At 39.7% G+C, this 27738-nt stretch overlaps 1 protein-coding gene and 1 pseudogene across 1 annotated transcript in view; both read left to right on the forward strand.

The window, feature by feature from the left end:
* The window catches only part of LOC138649156 (mucin-5B-like), a 70768-nt gene that overhangs the window by 26571 nt on the left and 16459 nt on the right, over positions 1 to 27738 (forward strand). Inside the window, exons 19-39 of the mRNA XM_069739324.1 lie at positions 3073 to 3113; positions 3213 to 3341; positions 3446 to 3544; positions 3867 to 4035; positions 4404 to 4654; positions 4884 to 5067; positions 5174 to 5378; positions 9050 to 9234; positions 9558 to 9627; positions 11666 to 11766; positions 12367 to 12407; positions 12498 to 12626; positions 12725 to 12823; positions 14712 to 14831; positions 17578 to 17676; positions 17995 to 18114; positions 18281 to 18379; positions 20267 to 20386; positions 20726 to 20824; positions 21139 to 21258; positions 21425 to 21523. Of these exons, the coding sequence (XP_069595425.1) occupies positions 3073 to 3113; positions 3213 to 3341; positions 3446 to 3544; positions 3867 to 4035; positions 4404 to 4654; positions 4884 to 5067; positions 5174 to 5378; positions 9050 to 9234; positions 9558 to 9627; positions 11666 to 11766; positions 12367 to 12407; positions 12498 to 12626; positions 12725 to 12823; positions 14712 to 14831; positions 17578 to 17676; positions 17995 to 18114; positions 18281 to 18379; positions 20267 to 20386; positions 20726 to 20824; positions 21139 to 21258; positions 21425 to 21523 (2579 nt within the window). The remainder of the gene's footprint in view (positions 1 to 3072; positions 3114 to 3212; positions 3342 to 3445; positions 3545 to 3866; positions 4036 to 4403; positions 4655 to 4883; positions 5068 to 5173; positions 5379 to 9049; positions 9235 to 9557; positions 9628 to 11665; positions 11767 to 12366; positions 12408 to 12497; positions 12627 to 12724; positions 12824 to 14711; positions 14832 to 17577; positions 17677 to 17994; positions 18115 to 18280; positions 18380 to 20266; positions 20387 to 20725; positions 20825 to 21138; positions 21259 to 21424; positions 21524 to 27738) is intronic.
* LOC138649479 (14 kDa phosphohistidine phosphatase pseudogene) lies at positions 8269 to 8619 on the forward strand (annotated as a pseudogene).

The following is a 27738-nucleotide window of genomic DNA, read 5'->3' on the forward strand; positions in this document are numbered from 1 at the left end:
TGGATTTCATTTCTGACCTTCCCGTTTCTCAAAACATGTCGGTCATTTGGGTGGTCTGTGATCGCTTTTCTAAAATGGTCCATCTGGTGCCCTTGGTTAAATTGCCTTCCTCCTCTGATTTGGTGCCTTTGTTCTTCCAGCATGTGGTTCGTTTACATGGCATTCCTGAGAATATTGTTTCTGACAGAGGTTCCCAGTTTGTCTCGAGGTTCTGGCGAGCCTTTTGTGGTAGGATGGGCATTGACCTATCTTTCTCCTCGGCCTTCCATCCTCAGACTAATGGCCAGACCGAACGAACCAATCAGACCTTGGAAACATATCTGAGATGTTTTGTTTCCGCTGACCAGGATGATTGGATGTCATTTTTGCCGTTGGCTGAGTTCGCCCTTAATAATCGGGCCAGCTCGGCTACCTTGGTCTCTCCATTTTTCTGCAATTCTGGGTTCCATCCTCGTTTCTCTTCAGGACAGGTTGAGTCTTCGGACTGTCCTGGTGTGGATTCTGTGGTGGACAGGTTGCAGCAGATCTGGACTCAGGTAGTGGACAATTTGACCTTGTCCCAGGAGAAGGCTCAGCTTTTCGCTAATCGCAGACGCCGTGTGGGACCCCGACTTCGTGTTGGGGATCTGGTTTGGTTATCTTCTCGTCATATTCCTATGAAGGTTTCCTCTCCTAAATTTAAACCTCGTTTTATTGGTCCGTATAGGATTTCTGAGATTCTCAATCCGGTGTCTTTTCGTCTGACCCTCCCAGACTCCTTTTCCATACATAATGTATTCCATAGGTCGTTGTTGAGGAGATACGTGGCACCTATGGTTCCATCTGTGGAGCCTCCTGCCCCTGTTTTGGTGGAGGGGGAATTGGAGTATATTGTGGAGAAGATTTTGGATTCTCGTGTCTCTAGACGGAAACTCCAGTATCTGGTCAAATGGAAGGGTTATGCTCAGGAAGATAATTCCTGGGTTTTTGCCTCTGATGTCCATGCCCCAGATCTTGTTCGTGCCTTTCATGTGGCTCATCCTGGTCGGCCTGGGGGTTCTGGTGAGGGTTCGGTGACCCCTCCTCAAGGGGGGGGTACTGTTGTGAATTCTGTGGCTGAGTTCACTTCTGTGGTCACAAGTGGTATTGCAGTCTCTGGGCTTCCTCCCTCAGGTGTTTTGGTGAGCTCGTTGGCTGCCTTGCTATTTAGCTCCACCTGAGTCTGTCTTCCTTGCTCCTTGTCAATGTTCCAGTGTTGGATCTGAGCTACTGCATCTTTCCTTGGGCCTGCTGCTCTGCTAGATAAGTGCTTCTAGTTTGTTTTCTGTTTTTTCTGTCCAGCTTGCTATTAACTTTTGCTGGAAGCTCTGAGAAGCAAAGGGGTGCACCGCCGTGCTGTTAGTTCGGCACGGTGGGTCTTTTTGCCCCTTTGCGTGGTTTTCGTTTTAGGGTTTTTTGTAGACTGCATAGTTCTCTTTGCTATCCTCGCTCTGTCTAGAATATCGGGCCTCACTTTGCTGAATCTATTTCATTCCTACGTTTGTCTTTTCATCTTGCTAACAGTCATTATATGTGGGGGGCTGCCTATTCCTTTGGGGTATTTCTCTGAGGTAAGTCAGGCTTGTATTTCTATCTTCAGGCTAGTCAGCTCCTCAGGCAGTGCCGAGTTGCATAGGTAGTTATAGGCGCAATCCACTGCTGCTTATAGTTGTGTGAGGATAGATCAGGTACTGCAGTCTACAGAGATTCCACGTCTCAGAGCTCGTCCTATTGTTTTTGGTTATTGCCAGATCTCTGTATGTGCGCTGATTACTGCACGCTGTGTTGCCTGATTGCCAGCCATAACAGAGTGTATTGTACTATATGGAAGACTGAGGAGTGTATTATACTATATGGAGGACTATGGAGAGTGTAAAATACTATATGGAGCACTATGAGGAGTGTATTTTAATATACGGACGACTATGAGGAGTGTATTACACTATATGTATGACTATAGGGAGTATATTATACTATATGGAGGACTATGGGGAGTGTATTATACTATATGAAGGACTATAGAGAGTGTATTATACTATGTGGAGGACTATGGGGAGCGTATTATACTATATGGAGGACTATGGGGCACATTATATTATATGGAGGACTATGGGGTGTGCATTTTACAATATGGAGTACTGTGGTGCACATTATAACATGTGGAGGACTATAGGGTGTATTATACTAAACAAGCAAAATTCTGCCTATTCATCGAGTGATTGGATTGTTTATGCCGGAACAAAAATCATTGTCCTCGGCAGCACATCTCCGGTGTAAACTGTAGATGTGCAGCTAATAATATGATACTGTATGGGAATCTATTGGTGATCTATTAGTGATTGTTCTGCCCCCACCATTATTCCTCAGCCAGTGGAAAGAGGCGGGGAAACAAGCGTTGTACGACTTCAATATTGTCGATCACAGTCGTTTAGCGGCCTGAACTCAGCGCATGTAGCTACAACAGAAATGCTTTTGTGTGATGTGCAATATACTACCATTTGGGGCCCTATTTTATACTTTTGCCTAGGGCCTCATTTAGCCTAAAACCGGCCCTGACTACGAATGTACTTTTCTAGCTCATATTGTGCATATAGGTAGTCATAGACCACAAAGACTTGGCTAGGAGAGTAAAATATTGAAAAATACAGTATATCTCAAAAGGGAAAAAGGGTAAAGCACTAATTATATTTCCAAAATATATATTTATATACCTGACTGCAGAGGTATCAGGAGCCAAATATAATTCTTCATAGCCTTAAAAATTCCTGGTTATAGCTGTAATTTTGTGTTCTGAATGTTATTACATGGAGTCCACCTAAAGCCCAAACTGCACAAACTATTAATGTCTATGCTCACGATAAAAACTGAAAATAATTGCAGCATTTCGCTACATATATGCTTAACAATTTAAAAAAAAAAGCCATAGATTACTAATGTTTTGCCAGGTTTCTATATCTTGTACTATTTTATTAGTGAAGAAGCGCTTTTCTTTATATATTGAACTAAATGTATTGTATATAATATTCTAATAAACGTTTCGATTTTCTAAAACAGTTACAACGGAGGTCTGTGTGTACAATGACAACACGTACAAAGTAAGTGCAAAAATCAAAACTTTTAACATCTGAAATGAAAGAATTATGTCATAGTTGGACAAAAATAAATGATTGTGATGATTTTATTTCTTTTTATAGCTTGGAACTAAAATTCCACAATCCGAAAATGAATGCATGGACTGTTCTTGTACAAATGAGAAAGATCCAGAGACCTCACTATACCTAGTCTCATGTCAACCCAAAATATGCAACACGGAATGTGACCCGGTCAGTACCAAGAATACAAATGTCCTTATCTATTCACAGCTTATTTTACGTGGGCATCTTATTTAAATGTATTTTATATTTACCAGTTATTTTGCATCTTTTAGGGAATGGAACTCGTACATTCTGAAGGTGAATGCTGTGGCAAATGCGTACATGATACTTGTGTAATGAAAGGCAAAGACAACTCAACAATCATTTTGAAGGTATTCTAATTCATAAATGCTCCAAAACTAATGTCAGCTGTCTTATATGGACTTTATAAGGTTACAAAACATTGAGACACAGCACCTCTCTTCTTCATAATCTGTGTCTGGTAATGTCACCTGACTCTATTTAGGTAAAATTTTAAATACGAGATATAATCCATTGATAAGAGTGATGCTATTTTTGCCAAATTGCAGACGTCAAGATTCTTTACATTTTTTTGGGGTAGAATTATTGACACCATTTTGTATTAATTTGACCTAATTGGATGCAACAGAACTATTCTAATGTTTCTGTTTCATTGTATTTTACATTATCTAGATTAATGAAACACTGACTATGAATGACTGTACAAAGGCCGTATGCCATGGAGATAATGTTGTTACCCTTGAGTCAGAGACTTGTCCAGAACAAAAGCCACTGTCCTGTGCTAGTGGATTACCCCCTAAGATAATCGAAGATGGATGCTGTTCATATAACGAATGCGAATGTGAGTTTTACAAAATGCTCAATTTCCATTCAAGTAATAATAATGATAAGAAAATTTCATAAGACGCTGTTTACGCTAGCAATTTAGGCTCTTTAAAGGGAACCATAATTGCAATGTTAGATCTGCTTTCAAATTATTTTTTCTAATAACCGAACATCAAAATAGCCAAAGACTCAATGAAAGCCCCAAAATACCTTATTACTCCCTGGTGAGAGGAGTTTCAGGTAAATTATTATTAATGAGGTTGAGCATCCAAACCCAATTAGAATATTTTATGTTTTTCTTTAAATAAAGTTCTGAGATGTTTTATATTAGACATAAATGTTCAATGATCTAAATCTGATTATATTCTTTTCTACTTCCAATAGGTGTGTGTAGCGGATGGGGTGACCCTCATTACATCACCTTTGATGGCACCTATTACACTTTCCTGGACAATTGTACATATGTTCTTGTGCAGCAGATTACTCCCAAATATGACAACTTCCAGGTCCTTGTTGACAACTACTTCTGTGATGCTGAAGATGGTTTGTCCTGTCCACAATCTATCTTAGTTTACTACAAATCTTCTGAAATTGTTTTGACACGTATGATGTACGAAGGAAAAATGCAAAACAGGGTAAGAAAACAAGTCGAAAGTCCTGATTCATACTTTTCTATAAAACCAATTAACAATGCCAACTTCAAAAAACTCCAAGTCCGTATGGCCTTTGAATTATTGTATGTACTATAAGCTATATATTGGAGTCTTATTCTCTGATAACGACCATTTTGTCTATTTTGTTTCATTGTGACTACATTGACTGTTAGCTATTTGCCACTTAACAATTTCCAACCATTGTCTACAGATTAGATGGAATAATGACTGGGTAACTCCAGGGTTCACCAAGGATGGCATTACTGTATCCAGTGCTGGCATTAACATGAATGTGGAGATCCCAGAAATTGGTGCATTTATCTCATTCAGTGGAATGATATTTGTTATTAAACTGCCATTCAGTAAATTTGGTTACAACACAGAAGGACAGTGTGGTACGTGATATTTGAGATACTTATAAGTTTTTTTAGCTTTAGATATCTAAAATAAAATCAGCAGGCATTAACTTTAACATATATTTCACGCTGTGTTCCAACTTAGGTACTTGCTCGAACAACAGCAACGAAGACTGCAGATTGCCAGATGGTAAGATAGTGGAAGATTGCTCCCAGATGGCTAACTACTGGAAGGTCAATGTAACAGGCAAGCCATACTGTAATTCACCTCCACCAACTTCACCACCGACTCAACCTCCTCCACCTCCAACATGCCCACCATCAGATGTTTGTGATATCATCTTAAGCGAGTAAGTTGGAATGCAATTGTTCAATATATTTCATATCATACTGTACATGCATAATAAAAATAATGCTCTTTTTGCGTTTCTTCAAACTTTTCGGGTAGGTATGAAAAATCAAATATTTTTTTTCATAAACATCAATACTCTTGTCCACAGGTATAGCCTCGTATTACAACTTACAGAGTAAACATAATTTTACATTTTATTTGATAAATCAAGAGCACTCATGAATCTAACCATTCTTGTACTTATATCTTATCAGAGCATTTTGCTTCTTTCACCTCATAGGACTAATCTTTCACTCTTAGTTCATGGGTAATTTCTGTATTCAGAAAAGAAAAAGGCAGAAGCAGAAATTCTGCTGCAAGTTCACTTTAAGCAAAATGGCTGAGTTGCAATGCTAGTGTACATAATGGCTTATATACTACTAGATGGTGGTCTGATTCTAACGCATCGGGTATTCTAGAATATGTATGTAGTTTATTTATGAAGATTTTAGAATAATACAATGAATACATAGAATTTGGCTGGCCGGGTGCGACCAATTAGCGAAGCGTGGTTCAAAATCCGTGCCAATTCGCTGCTGGAGTGCGCCTGTCGCTGATTGTTCACGGTCGGCCATGTAGTATATAGCACAGCCACGTAGTATATAGCACAGCCACGTAGTATATAGCAGCCCTCATAGCATATAACATAGCCACGTAGTGTATAACACAGCTCACGTAGTATATAACAGCCCACACAGTATGTAACACAGCCCACGTAGTGTATAACACAGCCCACATAGTGTGTAACACAGCCACATACTATATAACACAGCCTATGTAGTATATTGCACAGCCCACGTAGTATATTGCACAGCCACATAGTATATTGCACAGCCACGTAGTATATTGCACAGCCACGTAGATTATTGCACAGCCCACTCAGTATATTACACAGCCACGTAGTATATTACACAGCCCACATAGTATATAGCACAGCGACGTAGTATATAACAGCCCACGCAGTATATAACACAGCCCATGTAGTGTATAACACAGCCCACATAGTGTATAACACAGCCACATAGTATATAACACAACCCACATAGTATATTGCACAGCCACATAGTATGTAGCACAGCCCACGTAATATATTGAACAGCCCACATAGTATATTGCACAGCCACGTAGTATATTGCACAGCCACGTAGTATATTGCACAGCCATGTAGTGTATTGCACAGCCACGTAATATATTGCACAGCCATGTAGTATATTACACAGCCCATATAGTATATAGAACAGCGACGTAGTATATCACACAGCCCATGCAGTATATAACACAGCCACGTAGTACCACATAGTATATAGCACAGCCAAGTAGTATATACACAGCCACATAGTATATTGCACAGCCACATAATATATTGCACAACCACGTAGTATATTGCACAGCCACGTAGTATACTGCACAGTCCACGTAGTATATTACACAGTCCACATAGTATATAGCACAGCCCACGTAGTATTTAACGCAGCAACGTAGTATATTACACAGCCCACGTAGTATATAGCACAGCTACATAGTATATTACACAGCCGACGCAGTATATAACACAGCCCACGCAGTATATAGCACAGCCCACGCAGTATATTACAGCCACGTAATATATTACACAGCCCACGTAGTATATTGCACAGCCACCATAGTATATAGCACAGCAACGTAGTATATAACACAGCCCATGCAGTATACAACACAGCCCATGTAGTACCAAGTAGTATATAGCACAGCCAAGTAGTATATTGCACAGCCACAAAGTATATTGCACAGCCACATAGTATATAGCACAGCCACGTAGTATATTGCAGCCACGTAGTATATTGCACAGTCCATGTAGTATATTGCACAGCCCACGTAGTATATAGCACAGCCACGTAGTATATTGCAGAACCGATGCAGTATATTGCAGAGCAGATGCAGTATATAACACAGCCCACGCAGTATATAGCACAGGCCATGCAGTATATTACACAGCCACGTAGTATATTACACAGCCCACGTAGTATATAGCACAGCCACATATTATATTGCACAGCCGACGTACTTTATAACACAGCCTGTAAATAACAGGATGTATATAACACTGCCCATGTAGTATATAACACAGCCCACGCAGTATATAACACTGCCCACGTAGTATATAACACAGCCCACACAGTATATAGCAATGTGAGCACCATATCCCTGTTAAAAAAAGAATTAAAATAAAAAATGGTTATATACCCACCCTCCGACGGCCCCCGGATCCATCCCAGGCCTTTCCTGCTCCTTGCGCGCCGCTGCGGTCCAAAGCGGCAATAACATGTGATGATGTAACGGTCTCGCGAGACCGCTACTTCATCTCCGGTCATTGCCGCAATTTATTATTGCGACCGGAGCGGCGCACGAGGAGCTGGAAAGGCTTGGGCTGGATCCGGGGGCCGTCGGAGGGTGAGTATATAACGATTTTTTAATTTTTTTAATTATTTTTAACATTATGTGTTTTTACTATTGATGCTGCATCGGCAGCATCAATAGTAAAAAGTTGGTCACACATAAGGTTAATGGCAGCATTAACGGACTGCCTTACACCGTGTTATGCCACGGTGTAAGGCAGTCCTTTTAACGCTATGTGGGCGCTGACTGGGGGGAGTATGGAGGGGGCACTGACTGCAGGGAGTAGGGAGCGGCCATCTTACTGTACTGTGCCCAGCGCTGATTGGTTGTGGCCAACTGGCTGCGACCAATCAGTGACGCGGGATTTCCATGACAGACAGACAGAAAGACGGAAGTGACCCTTAGACAATTATATAGTAGATAATACATTTGGTCAAAGGGAAGTTGGGGGCGGGTTGATAGCGGGACAGATGATGGCGGAGGGCAGGCTGGAGCAGATTCCAGTGGTAGATGTGGACTGGGTGTTCAAGTATGTACCGATCTGGGTCAATGTGACGGAAGAGTTGGACTAGTACAAGGACATCATGGCTGGGCGGACCACACTGATATCTATGACAAGGCAGTTTTAGAGATTGATAAAAGGTTGGGTGTATGAATGTGAGTGTCTGGCAGGAGGCAGAATTTACAACAACAGCAGGAGCAGGAAAATCCACATTTATGACTACTCATTGGGTTTTGGCCGTGCCAAACATGCATAGACCATGGAATTAATAGAATTGAAATATCCAGGCTATGAAGTGACCTGGTCAGACGAAGGATACTAAATCCAGGAGCACACAGCGACTTGTCACTTATCACACATGTACTGAGGAGCGGTTTCTACAACTCTTGCTCACAAGTGAGCAGTGTTGTATTAAATGACAAGCCAGAAGAATAAATGATTTGTCCCAAGGGGATTGTAACCAGGTCAGGTGTGAGGATCTCTGGTGCCAGTGTACTAGGTGGTAGTGTAATTCATCAGATATACGTCACACCAATCTTGTATTTTTCTTTTATTGCTTCACTGCCTGCAGCCCACACAGGAGTATAACCACCCCTCACACCAGTAATGACTGTCGCCTTGTGTGTATTGCTTAGAGTCCCTTGTTCTTGAAACCTCCATGTCTGATTTTTGCCATTGTGGATTAAATACTATAATACTGGTATCCAGTAATATACATATAATAATATATGTTGTTTCTTCTATTTTTAAAGGGTCTTTGCTGATTGTCACAAAATTATTGATCCAAATCACTACTATGAAGCCTGTGCATTTGATGCATGTCGTATGCGCAATAACTCTGAGGAAATAGTGTGTTCCAGTTTGGAAGCTTATGCCTCTTTGTGCATTGCCAATGGAATTTGTGTAGACTGGAGAAGCAAGACTAATGGACATTGTCGTAAGTGTTTTTCAGTTTTTTTATTTTATATGATTTGCAACCACAGGGGAAGATCTATAAAAATCAGTTTAAAGGAAAATATTTTTAGTCATTGCCCGACCAATAATATTGTCCTTTTATTTGATTTTCCTCATTATTATTGAACTGAATTGGTTTCGAGCGCGAATTTCATGAGTTTTTCTTTGCACTGGTATATACCGTAACTCCTTTATTGTGTCTTTGCTTACTTACAATACTGATAGCATTTTATATAATTGGTAATGTCAGTTGTTGTACGTTGTAAAGATTATATTCTTATTTGCTCTTATTTTTCTGAAATGTAGCATACGATTGCCCTGCTGGAAAGGTGTACAACCCTTGTGGACCAATGCATGTCCAGACCTGCGAAAACAAGTAAGAATTCTTTAAAGCAAAAGAATCTCCATATATTATTTTTGCAAATATGAAATGAAAACTGATTCATTTGATCTGTAAATGAGTTAAGATTTTAGAGATTGACCCATCACTTACCATCTTCTGAGTACATATGTCAGTCATTGAGGGCAATCCCCTGGTTGAACACTTCCCTCTATTAAAAAGATGATTCAGGCCTTTAAAATTGATGGCCTATTTTTAGGATATGTCATCAATGTCTGGGTTACGACACCCATTACCCACACCGATTGGCTGTTCCTTGTGTTGGCGGCAGCTACTTCAACCATATAGTAGTCGCGGCTGGGTACTGCACATTCGCTCCTTAGTTAATTAAACAGGGGACAGATGTGCATTATCCGGCGGTGGCCACTATTCCGCCAACAAAGCTTTGCCGAGCAATTCCCGCAGCCACCGACAATGTGAACAGCTGATAGGTTGGGGTGCCGGGTGTAATACCCCCACAAATCAGAAATTGATGACATATCCTAAGGACATGCCTTAAAGTCCCTTTAACTAAATTTAGCTCCCCCTTGCTTCACAATGTATGATTGGACCAACTTCCCCTAGCAATAACTGCAATAGCTGTGAATTACAATGCAATGAAATTATTTTAATGTTTGATTCAATGTGTAAATTATATTATATTCATGGAACATCCCCTTTAACCCCGTACTGACATCGGACGGGATAGTACATCTGATGTCAGTACTGACTCTTCGATGTGGGCTCCGGCAGTGAGCCCGCATCAAAGCCGGGACATGTCAGCTGTTTTGAACAGTTGACATGTGTCCCCTATAGGTGCAGGTGGAATCGCGATCCATCCACGCCAATTAACTAGTTAAATGCCGCTGTCAAACTCTGACAGCAGCATTTAATGCGCGCTTCCGGCCATCGGGCCGGAAATACGTGCACCGCTGACCCGTGTCACATGATCAGGGGTCATCGGTTCATCAGCATAACAACCAGAGGTCTCCTTGAGACCTCTATGGTTGTTGTTGCCTGATTGCTGTGAATGCCTCTCTGTGGTCGGCGCTCATAACAATTGAGTAATTCTGGTACATAGAGGTGATCTGAGCATCGCCTGTATGTTGCAGAGCCGTTAAAGCTATGGCAGCTTCCAGCCTCCCATGGAGGCTATTGAAGCATGCCAAAAGTTAAAGAAACATGTTTTTAAATATATATATAAAAAATAAAAAACCATAAAAGCTCAAATCACCCCCCTTTCGTCCCATTCAAAATAAAACAATTTAAAAAAATTCAAACATACACATATTTGGTATCGCTTCATTAAGATTCACCCGATCTAGCGATAAAAAAAAAGGATTAACCTGATTGATAAATGGCGTAGTGATAAAAAAAATCGAAACGCCAAAATTAAGTTTTTTTGGTCGCAGCGACATTGCGTTAAAATGCAATAATGGGCGATCAAAAGGACGAATGTGCACAAATATTAAATAATTAAAAACATCAGCTCAGCACGCAAAAAATAAGCTCTCACCCTACCTGAGATCACGAAGAATGGAGATGCTACAAGTCTCGGAAAATTGAGCATTTTTTTAGCAAACTTTGGAAAAAAAATTTTCACCACTTAGATAAAAAAGAACTTAGACATGTTTGGTGTCGATGAACTCATAATGACCTGGAGAATCATAATGGCAGGTCAGTTTTAGCATTTAGTGAACCTAGCAAAAAAGTCAAACAAAAAGTAAGTGTGGAATTGCACATTTTTTGCAATTTCACCACACTCGGAATTTTTACCCCATTCTCGAGTACACGACATGCTTAAACCAATGGTGTCGTTCAAAAGTACAAATTGTCCTGCAAAAAAAATCAGTTCTTGCATAGCCATATTGACGGAAAAAATAAAAAAGTTATGACTCTGGAAAGAAAGGGAGAGAAAAATGAAAACGCAAAGCCGAGAAAGCTCCGGTCATGAAGGGGTTAAGACTGAGAGGACTAATTAACAATTAGTAACATATCACACATATGTACATTTGTATTCTTACTGTCATTGCAGAGAAGTTCAGAACTCTAAGAATGATAAAACTGAAGGCTGTTACTGTCCTGATGGATCCATGCCGTTCAACTCTGTCACCGACGTCTGCGTTAAGGACTGCAGTATGTATCTACATATACAATCACTGAAATGTCTATTAAAAATTATTGGGAAAAAACTATTTTTAATTAATCTAGATCTATTTATTAACACATATTTTGATCTTCTACGTTGTGAGTTAATTAAACTAAAACTATAAATGTACTTTTCTAGCTCATATTGTGCATATAGGTAGTCATAGAGCACAAAGACTTTGCTAGGAGAGTAAAATATTGAAAACTACAGTATATCTCAAATGGCAAAAAGGGTAAAGCACTAATTATATTTCCAAAATACATATTTCTAAACCTGACTGTGGATGTATCAGGCGGCCAAACATAATTCTTCATAGCCTTAAAATGCCTGGTTATAGATGTAAATTTTGTGCTCTTAATGTTATTATGCTACGATAAAAAATGAAAATAATTGTAGTATATCGCTACAAATACGCTTAACATTTTTTAACAGCGGAATGTCAAAAAATTCCATAGATCACTACATAATGGTTTGCCAGGTTTCTATATCTCATACTATTTCATTGGTGAAGAAGCGCTTTTCTTTATATATTGAAATAAATGTATTGTATATATTATTCTAATAAATGTTTCAATCTACTAAAACAGTTCCACCGGAGGTCTGTGTGTACAATGACAACACGTACAAAGTAAGTGCAAAAATCGAAACTTTTAACATCTGAAATGAGAGAATAAAGTCATAGTTGGACAAAAATAAATGATTCTGTTTTATTTTTAAGGCTGGAACTAAAATTCCACAAGCCGAAAATGTATGCACGGACTGTTCTTGTACACATGAGAGAGACCCAGAGACCTTACTATACCAAGTCTCATGTCAACCCATAATATGCAACACGGAATGTGAACCGGTCAGTACCAAGAATACAAATGTCAATTCACAGCTTATTTTATATATTCATCATATTTAAATGTATTTTATATTTACCAATTATTTTGCATCTTTTAGGGAACAGAACTCGTACATTCTGAAGGTGATTGCTGTGGCAAATGTATAGCTTATGCTTGTATAATGAGCGGCAAAGACAACTCAACAATCATTTTGAAGGTATTCTAATGCCATTACTAGAAGCAATTCACTGCATTAAGATTTATTTTTGCATATAAAGAAAACTGTATAGATTCCAAAGTATCGAGCGTCCCTCGTAGTAAATAGTATAACTGAACTATGATGGCACAGGGTCACCCACATAAAACCCATTGCTATCCAAACCAACCAGGATTCCTTGGTGTTAACCCTTAAAACCTTCAGTATTAGACTAGGTGCAGGCAAATGTATTTTCTTTCATCCAATAAAATCTGGTTGATTATGCAAATCACACTCTGATCAAACTCAAATCAGAGTTTGATCAGAGTGTCAGCATAGTGGGATCCAATTCTCTTGGATGAGGAGAAGATGAAGAAAAAAAATCTGGATTTTCTCCATTCTGTCACTCTGTGGAAATTAGACTGCACTCATTTGTCATGCGAGTAAAGTCCGATGTTTTCAGCGGACTCAATGGCTTGTATGGCCGAGTGAGATCCAATATTGGATCAAACTCAGGCATGTAGCGATTTTTTTCCTTGGGTAGGCTTGGTTGTAGGAAGAGTTTTTGCTTGTGCACAGCCCCATAGACTAACACTGAGCCAAGTGCGATATGATGTTTTGTCGGATTACACTCGGATCAAAAATACGTTTGTTGGCACGAGCACTTAGAATTTAGTGACTCATAGTCAAACCAGTTTGTTCTGGATTATGTTTATCATTAATTTATATAATGCATAATGAACATTATTATGATATATGCATAATGCATATATAATATAGAAAGACATACAGAAATTCCATACAATTCATATAGAAGGTTGGCATCGGGGGTTGCCATACAGTCTACACTTCGGACTACAAGACTCTTGTAAAATTCAAAATATCCTGCTATGGCCCCTGGCATGGTTTCCATGTCTTATCCTGATGAGAGCTGAAAAGTCTATAGTTAAAGGAGTTTTCCTGGACTTTAACATTGATTAACTATCTTTAGAACAGATCATCAATGTCTGATCTGTGGGGGTGCAACTCTGCACCCTCGCCGACCATCGGCTTTCTGTGACGGCAGCAGCCGGAACGGTCCTGATATAAGATGAACAACTCTATTGAAGGAATAGTGGATGTGGTCACGTACTACACATCACATCCAATAGATTTGAATAGGGGCCAGATGTGCAGTACATACAGTAGACAGAGCTGTGCAAGTCCATAACTGAGCAGTTCTGCTCACCGCTGGAACAGCTGATCGTCAGGGGAGCTGGGTGACACACCTCCATTGATCATACATTGTTGAGCTATCCTAAGGATAGGCCATCAATATTAACGTTCCGAGCAACCTTGTTAAATCTATAATTGGTATGAAAGCCTTTCAACTTATACGTTGCAATTCTACTTTACATCTTTAGATCTATTGACTGCAGATGGCCACCAGAGAGCAAAAAAAAAACAATTATCTTGAAAGATTTGTTCAAATTAACATATTAATGACTTATCTATGGCATTAGATTAGTGGGGCTCCAGTACCCACACAATCACTTAAATGGGAAATAAACTGCCGTACTTGGTCTTAAGATAGTTTATCCATCAAGTCTCAATGTCTCGTGATCAAGGCGAAGGCCAATAACAAAAACCAAGGCTCAGAATTAGACGCTAAACAATGCATCAAGCTGTGGTTTTCCACTCTGTACACTGCCACTATCTGGCTGCTGCTTGAGCAGCTAGAATTTGAGTGTTGGGGGAGGCAGCTGCTCTGTCCTCCACCGATTTCATATTGATGATATATTCCAGAGGAAAGATATAACTACATTAGTCCTACAGAACCCTTTATTTTTAAATTCTCCATTTTGTGCACACATTTGGATTTGTAAACACTCATATCTGTATAAAATCTCATTTTACTCTGTATCTGCAGCCTGGTGAGACATGGAGCTCCCCTGATAAGCCATGTGAACACAATGAGTGCCACAGCATTGAAGATCAGTATGTGCCTGTTGAAGTCAGAACAGTTTGTGCCATCGAACAGTGTGACCAGGTATGATCAATTTAGTATTAGAACCTCTCTATATCACAATGCCCATGTGCAAACAAGAGAGTAAAGTAGCATGCCAAATTTTTTTTTTAAAGATTGGGATTTAATCACCAAAGCTTCAGAGACTTGCTAAAGTTTGGCGAATAAATCACAACCCAACCTTGAGTTTCAGTGGGCTGCTCTTCTTTCCCTTACATGAATTATTTGGGAGTCTGAGTCAACCCTTGGTAGAATCATAAAATGGTAGAGTTGGAAGGAACCTGCTGGGTCATCTGGTCCAACCCCCTGCTCAAAGCAGGGTTCACTAAATCATGCCAGACAGATGTCTGTTCAGCCTCTGTTTGAAAACTTCCATGGAAGGAAAACTCACCACCTCTCATGGCAGCCTGTTCCACTCATTGATCACCTAACTGTCAAAAAGTTTTTTCTAATATCTGATCTGTGTCTCCTCCCATTCAGTTTCATCCCATTGCTTCCAGTCTGTCCTTGTGCAAATGAGAATAAAGATGATCCTTCCACAATATGACAGCCCTTGAGATATTTGTAGACAGCTATTAAGTCTCCTCTCAGTCTTCTTTTTTGCAAGCTAAACATTCCCAAATCCTGTAACCGTTCCTCATAGGACATGGTTTGCAGACTGGTCACCATTCCGGTCGCTCTTCTCTGCACTTGTTCCAGTTTGTTGATGTCTTTTTTAAAATGTGGTGCCAAAACTGGACACAGTATTCCAGATGAGGTCTGACCAAAGAGGAGTAGAGGGCAATAATGACTTCATGTGATCTAGACTGTATGCTTCTGTTAGTACATCCCAGAATTGCATTTGCCTTTTTTGCTGCTGCATCACACTGTTGACTCATGTTCAGTTTATGATCTATTAGTATACCCAAGTCTTTTTCACATGTGCTGTTGCTTAGCTCTACTCCTCCCATTCTGTATATGCTTTTTCATTTTTATTGCCCAAATGTAGTACTTTGCATTTTCCCTTGTTAAAAACCATTCTGTTAGTTGCTGTCCACTGCTCCAGTTTATTTATATATTTTTGAACCCTCCCTCACTCTTGTCTAGTATTAGCTATCCCTCCTAACTTTGTGTCATCAGCAAATTTAATCAGTGTACCCTCAATTCCTTCATCTAAATCATTGATAAAGATGTTGAACAATACAGGGCCCAGGACAGAACCCTGTGGTACCCCACTTGAGACATTCTTCCAACTGGACGTGCATCTATTTGTGACCACATTTTGGGTCCGATCACTAAGCCACTTATGAATCCACCTAACAGTTGCCTTGTCCATTCCATACTTAGTTATTTTTTCAATAAGAATGGTGTGAGATACTTTGTCAAATGCTTTGCTAAAGTCGAGATATACTATATCTACAGCATTTCCCTGATCCACCCAATCAGTGATTCTGTCATAGAAGGACATTAAGTTAGTCTGACATGACTTATTAGTTACAAACCCATGCTAACTCTGGTTAATCACTTCATTCTTATCCAGGTACTTACATACATGTTTAATAATTTGTTCAAAGATCTTTCCTTGTATGGAAGTCAGACTCTCCGGCCTATAGATCCCTGGGTCCACCTTCTTCTCCTTTTTGAAGATAGGAATAACATTTGCTCTTCTCCAGTCTTCTGGAACTTCTCCTGTTCTCCAAGAATTTTCAAAGATTATGGAGAGTGGTTCAAAAATTTCTTCTGCTATCTCCTTCAGTACTCGGGGGTGTAATTCATATGGACCTGGAGACTTGAATTCATTTATGTTAGCTAAGTGTTTCCTCACTATCTTTCTGTTTATAGGTATCCTGGATTCTTCTATTAATTTAACAGGACTGTGAAGATCAGTTGATGTTACATTTCCTTTGTAAGAGGAAACAGATGCAAAATAGAAATTTAAAAGTTCGGCCTTCTCAACATCCTTTCTTATCATTTAATCATTTTCATCCTGTAAAAATCCTATAGCATCTTTGACTTTTATTTTACATTTGACATATCCCCCCAAATCCTTTTTTATTGCTTTTAATGTCTCTTGCAAGCTTTAATTCATTGTCAGATTTAGGTAATCTGATTTGTGCCCTGCAGGTTCTGCAGACAGCATTATATTCTTCTTTAGATATGCCTTCATCTTTCAATTTGATAAACATTTATTTTTTTTCCTTTTTAGCATGTGTTTAAGTTCCGTGTTCATCCATCCTGGTTTCCTTAAATGCTTTGTATTCTTCCCTCTTTTTGGAATTGTTAACAATTGTGCTTTGAGAATCTAATTTTTCAAGCTTTCCCAACCTTTCTGGACATTTTTGTTCTTAAGGATGTCCAACCATTGGATCCCTCTGATTCTCTTTCTAAGTGCCTTAAAATCTGCTTTTCTGAAATCTAACCTTGAAGTCTGAGTTTTCACAGGTCTTCCTCCTTTAGTTATCCAAAATTCTAAAATAGCACGGTCGATACTGCATAAGGTCCCAGCCACTCTTACCTCTTCAACTATTTCCTCCCTGTTTATAAGGATTAGATCCAAGGTAGCAGATCCCCAACTTTTCTCCCCTACCTTTTGTAAGATAAAGTTGTCAGCAAGAGAGGATAAGAATTTGCTTGACCTGTTAGTTTTGCCTGAGAGAGATTCCCAAGAAATGTCTGGATAGTTGAAACCTCCCATGACCACTATGTCATATTTTTTTAGTAGAGCTGCACCCACCTAGGTAGGACAATATGACCTATTTACTTTAGAAACTAAGCAAATCTTGTTCCCCAGGGCTACGCTTACAAGACAGTTACCGGCGAATGTTGTGGAAAATGTGTAAAGGAAGCCTGTGTGATCCATCTGAGTGACAACACAACCAGAATTATGGAGGTATAGGAAAAAAATAACGACAATAAATGATTTGTTTTGCTCAAAGCATGTTTTAATTGTATGTAAAGATAAAAATGAAACTTAAAAATTAAATTCTGCTCCTGAAACCTTTACTTTGATGTCTCCTTTGCTCATTATCTGTTATGAAAAATGTATTTTGTGTGACCTTCCATAAAAAGAGTGATAAGATCATTTTCAGCTACTGTATTCTACTTAAATACACTAGACACATTGACATTAGTCACCGTTTTGTATGATTCTGTGCAAAATTCTAAGGGTGTTCTACATTAATCACGATATTATTTAACTAATTTTCAGCCTGAAGAAAAGTATGTTCCACCAGAAGACAAGTGCTCCACCTACACCTGTTCCATCACCTACGATGTTGAGAAGACAAGAATTTCGTGTCCACTTCTCGATAGTACCAACTGTATTGAGGTTTGTTCACCTACATAGTCATATTTTATTATGTAATTGAAGTTAATTTTGATTAAAAAGGAAGTAGTGAGTATGCACTAGAAAAAAAGATGTATTCCCTGATTAATCATCTCCGAGGTTTTTTTAGTCACTTCTCTTTTTTGTCTTATTATTTTGCATCTTTTAGGGAACAGAACTCGTACATTCTGAAGATGATTGCTGTGGCAAATGTATACCTTATGCTTGTATAATGAGCGGCAAAGACAACTCAACAATCATTTTGAAGGTATTCTAATGCCATTACTAGGAGCTATTCACTGCGTTAAGATTTATTTTTGCACATAAAGAAAACTGTATAGATCCCTAAGTATTGAGATTCCCTCGTAGTAAATAGCATAACTGTACTTTGATGGCACAGTGTCACCCACATTAAACCCATTGCTGTCAAAACCAACCAGGATTCCTTGGTATTAACCCTAAAAACCTTCAGTATTAGGCTAGGTGCAGACAACTGTATTTTGTCTCATCCAATAAAAACTGGTCAATTAAGCAAATTACACTCTGCTTAAACTCGAATCAGAGTTTAATCAGAGTGTCAGCATAGTGGGATACAATTCTCTTGGATAAGGAGAAGATGGAGAAGAAAAAAACAGCATTTTCTCCATTATGCATTATGTCACTGTGTGGAAATCGGATTGCACTCATTTGTCATGCGAGTGAAGTCCGATGTTATCGGCCGACTCAATGGCTTGTATGGCCGGGTATGATCCGATACTGGATCAAACTTAGACATGCAGCAATTTTTTCCTTGGGTAGGCTTGGTTGGAGGAAGAGTTTTTGCTTGTGCACGGACCCATAGACTAACATTGAGCCGAGTTCGATCTGATGTTTTGTCAGATCACACCTGTTTTAAAAATACATTTGTCGGCACAAGCCCTTACAATTTAGTAACTCATAGTGAAGCCAGTTTATTCTGGATAATGTTTATTACGCATTTATATAATGCATGATGGACGTTATCATAAATGCATAATTTATATTTGATATAGAAAGACATTCAGATATTCCATACAATTCATATAGAAGGTTGGCATCAGGGGTTATCATACTGTCTACACTTTGATCAGCAAGAAACTTGAAAAACGCTAAATATCTTGCATTTGCCCCTGGCATGGTTTCCAGATCTTACCCTGATGAGAGCTGAAAAGCCTACAGTTAAAGGAGTTGTCTTGGACTTTAATATTGATTGACTATCCTTTTAATAGGTCATCAATGTCTGATCTGTGGGGGTGCAACTCTCTGCACCCTCGTCGATCATTGACTCTCGTTGACGGCGGCAGCTGGAACTGACCAAATATGAGATGAACAACTCTATTGAAGGTATAGTGGCTGTGGTCGTGTACTACACATCACATCCAATAGATTTGAATAGGGGGCGGACGTGCAGTACATACAGTAGACAGAGCTGTGCAGATCCATAACTGAGCAGTTCCGGTCACTGCTGGAACAGCTGATCGGCAGGAAAGCTGGGTGACGCACCTCCATTGATCATACATGGATGACCTATGCTAAGGATAGGCCATCAATGTTAAAGTCCTGAGCAACCTCTTTACATCTATAATTGGTATAAAAGCTTTTCAACTTATATGCTGCAATTCTGCTATACATCTTTAAATCTATTGACTGCAGATGGCCACCAGAGCCCAAAAAACAATTATTTTGAAGGATTTGTTCAAGATAACATATTAATGACTTATCTATGATTTGAGATTAGTGGGGCTCCAGTACCCCCAGAATCATTTAAATGGGAAATAAACTGCAGTACTTGGTCTACAGATCGTTTATCCATCAAGTATCAATGTTGCAGGATCGAGTTGAAGGCCAATAAAAAAAAAACTCGGTGTTAGATACTAAACAATGCTTCAAGCTGTGGTTTTCCACTCTGTACACTGCCACTATCTGGCTAGTGCTTGAGCAGCTAGGATTTGAGTGCTGGGGGATTCAGCTGCTCTGTCCTCCACCGATTTCATATTGATGACATATTCCAGAGGAAAAATATAACTATATTAGTCCTAGACAACCCTTTTAATTTTGAATTCTCCATTTTGTGCACACATTTGGTTTTGTAAATTCTTATATCTGTATAATATCTCATTTTACTGTGTATTTACAGCCTGGTGAGACATGGAGCTCCCCTGATAACCCATGTGAACAGAATGAGTGCCACCACATTGAAGATCAGTATGTGCCTGTTGCAGTCAGAACAGTTTGTGCCATCGAACAGTGTGAACAGGTACAATCAATTTAGTATTAGAATCTCTCTAAATCACAATGCCCATGTGCAAACAAGAGAGGAAAGTAGCACGACAATTTTTTTTTTTTAAAGATTGGGATTTAGTCACCAAAGCTTCAGAGAATTGTTAAAGTTTGGAGAATAAATCACAACCCAATCTTGAATTTCAGTGGGTGCTCTTCTTTCCCTTACATAAATTATTTGGGAATCTGAGACAAGTAATGGAAGTTATGCACCTACACAGGTTGAACAAGTTTGTAGTACTTGTCCCTCCTCACTTTCTTTGCAGGAACCCTGACCTATAGACTTTAGAAACTAAGCAAATATCTTTTTCCCCAGGGCTACGCATACAAGACAGTTCCAGGCGAATGTTGTGGAAAATGTGTAAAGGAAGCCTGTGTGATCCATCTGAGTGACAACACAACCAGAATTATGGAGGTATAGTCAAAAATAATAGCAATATATGATTTGTTTTGCTCAAAGCATGTTTTAATTGTATGTAAAGATAAAAATGAAACTTAAAAATTCTATTCTGCTCCTGAAATCTTGATATTGATTTCTCCTGTGCTCATTATCTATTATGAGAAATGCATTTTTGTGACCTTCCATAAAAATTCATAATCTCCTCTTCAGCTTCTGTATTCTACTTAAATACACTAGACATATTGACATTAGTCACCGTTTTGTATCATTTTGTGCACAATTCTAAGGGTGTTCTAAATTAATCATGATATTATTTAACCAATTTTCAGCCTGAAGAAAAGTATGTTCCACCAGAAGACAAGTGCTCCACCTACAAATGTTCCAGCACTTATGATGTTGAGAAGACAACCATTTCGTGCCCACTTCTTGATGGTTCCAACTGTATCGAGGTTTGTTCACCTACAAAGTCACATTTTATTATGTAATTAAAATTAATTTTGATTAAAAAGGAAGCATGGAGTATGCACTAAAAAGATACATTTATTCCCTGATTAATTATCTCAGAGGTTTTTTCAGTCACTTCTCTTTTTTGTCTTATTATTTTGCATCTTTTAGGGAACAGAACTCATACATTCTGAAGATGACTGCTGTGGCAAATGTGTACCTTATGCTTGTATAATGAACGGCAAAGACAACTCAACAATCATTTTGAAGGTATTCTAATGCCATTACTAGGAGCTATTCACTGCATTAAGATTTATTTTTGCATGTAAAGCAAACTGTATAGATCCCTAAGTATTGAGCTTCCCTCGTAGTAAATACCATAACTGTACTTTGATGGCACAGTGTCACCCACATTAAACCCATTGCTATCCAAACCAACCAGGATTGCTTGGTGTTAACCCTTAAAACCTTCAGTATTAGGCTAGGTGCAGACAACTGTATTTTCTCTCATCAAAAAAAATTGGGTCAATTATGCAAATCAGACTCTGATCAAAGTTGAATCAGAGTTTGATCTGAGAGTCAGCATAGTGGGATCCAACTCTCTTGGATGAGGGCAAGATGGAAAAAAATGAAGCAGTATTTTCTCCATTCTGTCACTCTGTGGAAATCGGACTGCACTCATTTGTCATGTGAGTGAAGTCCGATGTTTTCAGCCAACTCAATGGCTTGTATGACCGGGTGTGATCCAATACTGGATCAAACTTAGGCATGCAGTGATTTTTTTCCTTGGGTAGGCTTGGTTTTAGGAAGAGTTTTTGCTTGTGCCCGGCCCCATAGACTAACCCTGAGCCAAGTGCAAGCTGATGTTTTGTCGGATCACACTCGGATCAAAAATACGTTTGTTGGCACGAGCACTTATAATTTAGTAACTCATAGTCAAGCAAGTTTATTCTGGATAATGTTTATTATACATTTATATACAATGCATGATGGACATTATTATCATATATGCATAATTTATATTTGATAGAGAAAGACATACAGAAATTCAATACAATTCATATAGAAGGTTGACCTCAGGGGTTATCATACTATCTACACTTCGGACAACAAGACACTTGTAAAACTCTCTTTAAATATTCTGCATTTGCCCTTTGCATGGTTTCCATGTCATATCCTGATGAGAGCTGAAAAGTCTATAGTTAAAGGAGTTGTCTAGGACTTTAACCCTCCGTCACATACAACTGATCTGACAGGCGCTTCTCTTTTACTTTCATTTCTCCTTCCTCACCAGATTGTGAGGAAACCCCCTCCCTCCAGGTAGTCTCCTGTCTCTTGAAGGTCTGTGAAACCTGATATCACAGTTGGATTTCAGAGCTTCAGGGGAGAGGATATAGCTGCACAGATCTCTCAGGCTCATTGAATGTGAATACGTCACATTCGGTAAGGTTGGTATTTTATGTTTTTATTCATCACAATAGTTTATTTAGCTTGTTTTATGAATGTATAGCACAAAATGTGAGGATATTTCATAGAAATAAGGGAGATTTTATAAAAGAAAGTGTGCTGCTCAGGCATATACAGTAGTTCCCTAACATATTCCTTCTCTTGCTTCAGATTATCTGCTGAAATGGAGAGGAAAATGTACAATTTATCCAAACAACTTGATGTTGAGGAAGTAACAAACATGCTGTTAGATGATAGAGACCTCACACTGAATGAGGATTTAGAAGAGGAAAGTGAGATTGATTCTCATGATGAGGTGGAAGAATGTGTCCTGGATTCTGAAACAGAGCAAGATGGTGACAGTGGTGAGGATGAAGAAGTTGGATCATATTATATTGGAAAAGATAAAAATACTAAATGGAACAAGAAGCCATTCCAGAAAAAACGTAGGGAACCTATAAACATTATTACTCACCTTCCTGCAGTAATAGGAACTGCACGTAATGCAAAAACTGCAGTTGAATGCTGGAACAGTATATTTACAGATGACATTCTGGACTCTATTGTCACATATACCAACCAATATATAGACATTATAAAGGACAAGTACATCTGCAACAGAACCATCAAGCCCACAGATGAAATAGAACTGCGTGCTTTTTTTGGATTACTGTACCTTGCAGGAGCTTATAGGACAAATAGACAAAGTTTGGAGGAACTTTGGGGTAAAAATGGGGATGGAGTTGAAAAATTTAGCCTTGTTATGTCCATAAACAGATTCAAGATTCTAATTCGTTGCCTTCGGTTTGACGACAGAACTACCCGAACCGAACGCAAAACACATGACCGACTTGCTCCAATTCGTGATATATTTCAAAGATTTGTTGTAAACTGTAAACAAAGTTATTACCCTGGAGAGAATCTCACTATTGACGAAATGCTCCCTGGTTTTCGTGGTAGATGTGCCTTTCGTCAATATATTCCATCAAAGCCAAACAAATATGGAATAAAAATTTATGCCCTTGTTGATGCCAGTAAGACCTACACTTACAACCTGGAAGTTTATGCAGGAAAACAACCAGAAGGTCCTTACTGTGTGAGCAACAAACCCATTGATGTTGTAAAAAGACTGGCTGAACCCTTATTTGGATCGGGTCGCAATATTACAGCTGACAATTGGTTTACAAGTTGTGATCTGATTGATTATCTGAAAATTCAGAAGCTGTCATATGTGGGAACTGTAAGAAAAAACAAAAGGGAATTGCCGCCACAGTTTGTAAGTGTGAAAGAGAGACAACAGTACAGCAGTATGTTTGCATTCCATAATGGAAAGGCTTTAGTTTCCTATGTACCACATGCCAAAAAAATCGTACTTCTTCTACCAACACTTCATGATGATTGTTATGAGTGCAATCCAGGGACACTGTGTACCAGCGATCAGAGCACATACAGTGATCTGACAATAACCCAAAAACAATAGAACGAGCTCTGAGACGTGGAATCTCTGTAGACTGCAAACCTGAACCTATCCTAAACACAACTAAAGGTGGCTGTGGATTGCGCCTGACGCTACCTATGCAACTCGGCACAGCCTGAGAAACTGACTAGCCTGAAGATAGAAAAACAAGCCTGGCTTGCCTCAGAGAAATACCCCAAAGGAAAAGGCAGCCCCCCACATATAATGACGGTGAGTAAGATGAAAAGACAAAACGTAGGGATGAAATAGATTCAGCAAAGTGAGGCCCGATATTCTAGATAGAGCGAGGATAGCAAAGAGAACTTTGCAGTCTACAAAAAACCCTAAAGCAAAAACCACGCAAAGGGGGCAAAAAGACCCACCGTGCCGAACTAACGGCACGGCAGTACACCCTTTGCGTCTCAGAGCTTCCAGCAAAACCAAAAGACAAGCTGGACAGAAAAAATAGCAACAAAAAGCAAAGAAGCACTTATCTAAGCAGAGCAGCAGGCCACAGGAAAGATCCAGGAGCTCAGATCCAATACTGGAACATTGACAAGGAGCAAGGAAAACAGAATCAGGTGGAGTTAAATAACGAAGCAGCTAACGAGCTCTGCAGAACACCTGAGGGAGGAAGCTCAGAAGCTGCAGTACCACTTGTGACCACAGGAGTGAATTCAGCCACAGAATTCACAACAGATGATGCTGCCATCGATCCTGGGACTGGGGCAGAAAAAAAAAAACGGAGATAATTACATTTTACAATGCCACCAAAGGGGGTGTGGATACAGCAGATCAGATGTGCTCCACTTTCAACGTCAGCAGAAACATCAAACGCTGGCCAATGGTCATATTTTTTGCTATGTTGAATTTGGGTGGTATAAATTCACAAGTAATTTATCTTGAAAACAAGCTTGAACCACTCCGTAGACGATTGTATCTGAAAAAATTGGCCCATGAACTAGTACTTGGAGAGCTACGCAGGAGAAGCGTGAAAACAATCGGTATCCCCTCTCGCCTTCAAGTTCAGCTCAAAAGGTTCCGCCCAGAAGATGATGGTGAAAAGTCACCATCTGCACCATCTCACAAAAGAAGGAGATGCACCACCTGCCAAACGGAAAGCGGAACCAGAAGGCTTTCAAATTATGAATGTCTCAAATGTCATAAAGCAATTTGCCTGACACATGCAAAAATGGTGTGTAATTCTTGCTATTTGCTCTGCAAGTGTGACTTTTCTGGGGAAACCTCAGCATCTACTTCTGATTGAATATGTTTTTAATAGTACTTAAGGTACCTTAAAATTAAGTTTGTGTTCAAAAATTTTCTTTGTACATTTTTTTGAGAGAGTCGAACTGGGGACTATTTGGCGGGAGTTTTGAAAAGTTTGTATTTCATAGTTATTAGTTTTATGTTAAGTAAATTTTTTTTTGCAACTGATTATGTGTAGTCTCTTTTATTACATCCCCATGAAGGTCACTGATCACTTTTAGAGCACTGAAATTGCAAACATTAGATATTATAGGTATTTTTCCAGCAGGCGCCTGACAGGCACATTGTATGTGAACTCGTTAGTCCGAATATTGTATGTGACGGAGGGTTAACATTGATCAGTGATTGCGCGCTCTTCGGGCACACGCTGTGATTAAGAACGACACAATGGGGTGTAACCACGCAGCAGAATGACCTCGCAAAGGGGTGTACCCACGCACCAGATTGGAGTACATGCAGACTAATAGTTAACATAAATATCTGGTGTACCTCTCCTGCCACTCCTTCCTTGTGTATGAAAAAGCTCGGTAGTTAATACTGTTCGGGTAGAGCTATCCGATAGCTCTCTCCATGAAGAAAGTGAACGAGTAGAGCTATCCCATAGCCCTATTCCGAAAGGAAATGAACGGGTAGAGCTATCCGACAGTGCTATTTCTCAATGTTCCTGGGCGTAAGCTATTTTGCATGATTGAGCGCACTTGGGATCTGTCTCCAAGGCCCTGCCCATGCCCAATGTTTGTTCCGCAGACCACAGCTAGGAGTTAAGGTACCGTCACACTTAGCGATGCTGCAGCGATACTGACAACGATCCGGATCGCTGCAGCGTCGCTGTTTGGTCGCTGGAGAGCTATCACACAGACAGCTCTCCAGCGACCAACGATCCCGAGGTCTCCGGTAACCAGGGTAAACATCGGGTTACTAAGCGCAGGGCCGCGCTTAGTAACCCGATGTTTACCCTGGTTACCATCGCTAAAGTAAAAAAAACAACCACTACATACTTACCTACCGCTGTCTGTCCCCGGCGCTGTGCTTCTCTGCTCTGGCTGTGAGCGCCGGTCAGCCGGAAAGCAGAGCGGTGACGTCACCGCTCTACTTTCCGGCCGCTGTGCTCACAGCCAGAGCAGAGAAGCACAGCGCCGGGGACAGACAGCGGTAGGTAAGTATGTAGTGGTTGTTTTTTTTACTTTAACGATGGTAACCAGGGTAAACATCGGGTTACTAAGTGCGGCCCTGCGCTTAGTAACCCGATCTTTACCCTGGTTACCAGCGAAGACATCGCTGAATCGGCGTCACTTACGCCGATTCAGCGATGTCTGCGGGAGTCCAGCGACGAAACAAAGTTCTGGACTTTCTTCCCCGACCAGCGATATCACAGCAGGGGCCTGATCGCTGCTGCTTGTCACACTGGACGATATCGCTAGCCAGGACGCTGCAACGTCACGGATCGCTAGCGATATCGTCTAGTGTGACGGTACCTTTAGTCCCGCTTTTTTGTACAACATTTTTTGGCTTTTACAATTGTTAAAAAGCTTAATAAAAGACCTCTTTGTGCACACAGTTGACAGTAAACCATTTATCAACGTTAGGAATAAGTTTACCTTGCTTCTGTGTCTCAAATATTTTGACCCTTATTTGTTGGCTTTTCCTTCCCTTGGAGATTGCCACATATAACTGCTCCTGTGAAAACACAGGGAGAGGCAAATAAATTCCTACAATATCCAAGGACTGTCCCTGACATTTATTGATGGTCATTACAAAAGCCAACATGACAGGAAACTGACGCCGTTGCATCTGGACTGACAAGTTTTTATCTTTGGAAATCAGGTCAATTCTTGCAATAAGAACTGACTGACCCTTTGCTTTTCCATTTAAAGCATGAATAACATTTGCTTTTAAGCTTTTCACATAAAGCCTTGTGCCATTATAAAGGCCACACTTTCTGTTAAGATTACGCAGAAGCATAATTACAGCTCCTGGTTTCAGCTTTAGTTCATGAGGAGGCATCCCAGTGGGATTCAAATAGTTAAGAAAATCTACAGGGTAATCTGTGAGAATCACACCCTCCTCTTCCGCAATTGTGTCAACGGAGCGATATGTTGAGTGTTCACATTGAACTTGACTAAGAATTTTGTTTTTCAAGGCGTGAATGTCATCATTCAATGGCATAAGAATTGCTTTATTGGCAATTGCTTCTACCATTACATCGGTAATCTCAATTGAGTCGCTAAAAATAGCAGTAATTAAATCAGCTTCTTCAATAAAAGAATTCGGGATTTCAATTGTGTCTTCTGGTAGACCATATAAATTTGCAACT

The sequence above is a fragment of the Ranitomeya imitator genome, chromosome 9 (assembly GCF_032444005.1).
Source record: "Ranitomeya imitator isolate aRanImi1 chromosome 9, aRanImi1.pri, whole genome shotgun sequence".
Taxonomy (NCBI): Eukaryota; Metazoa; Chordata; class Amphibia; order Anura; family Dendrobatidae; genus Ranitomeya; species Ranitomeya imitator.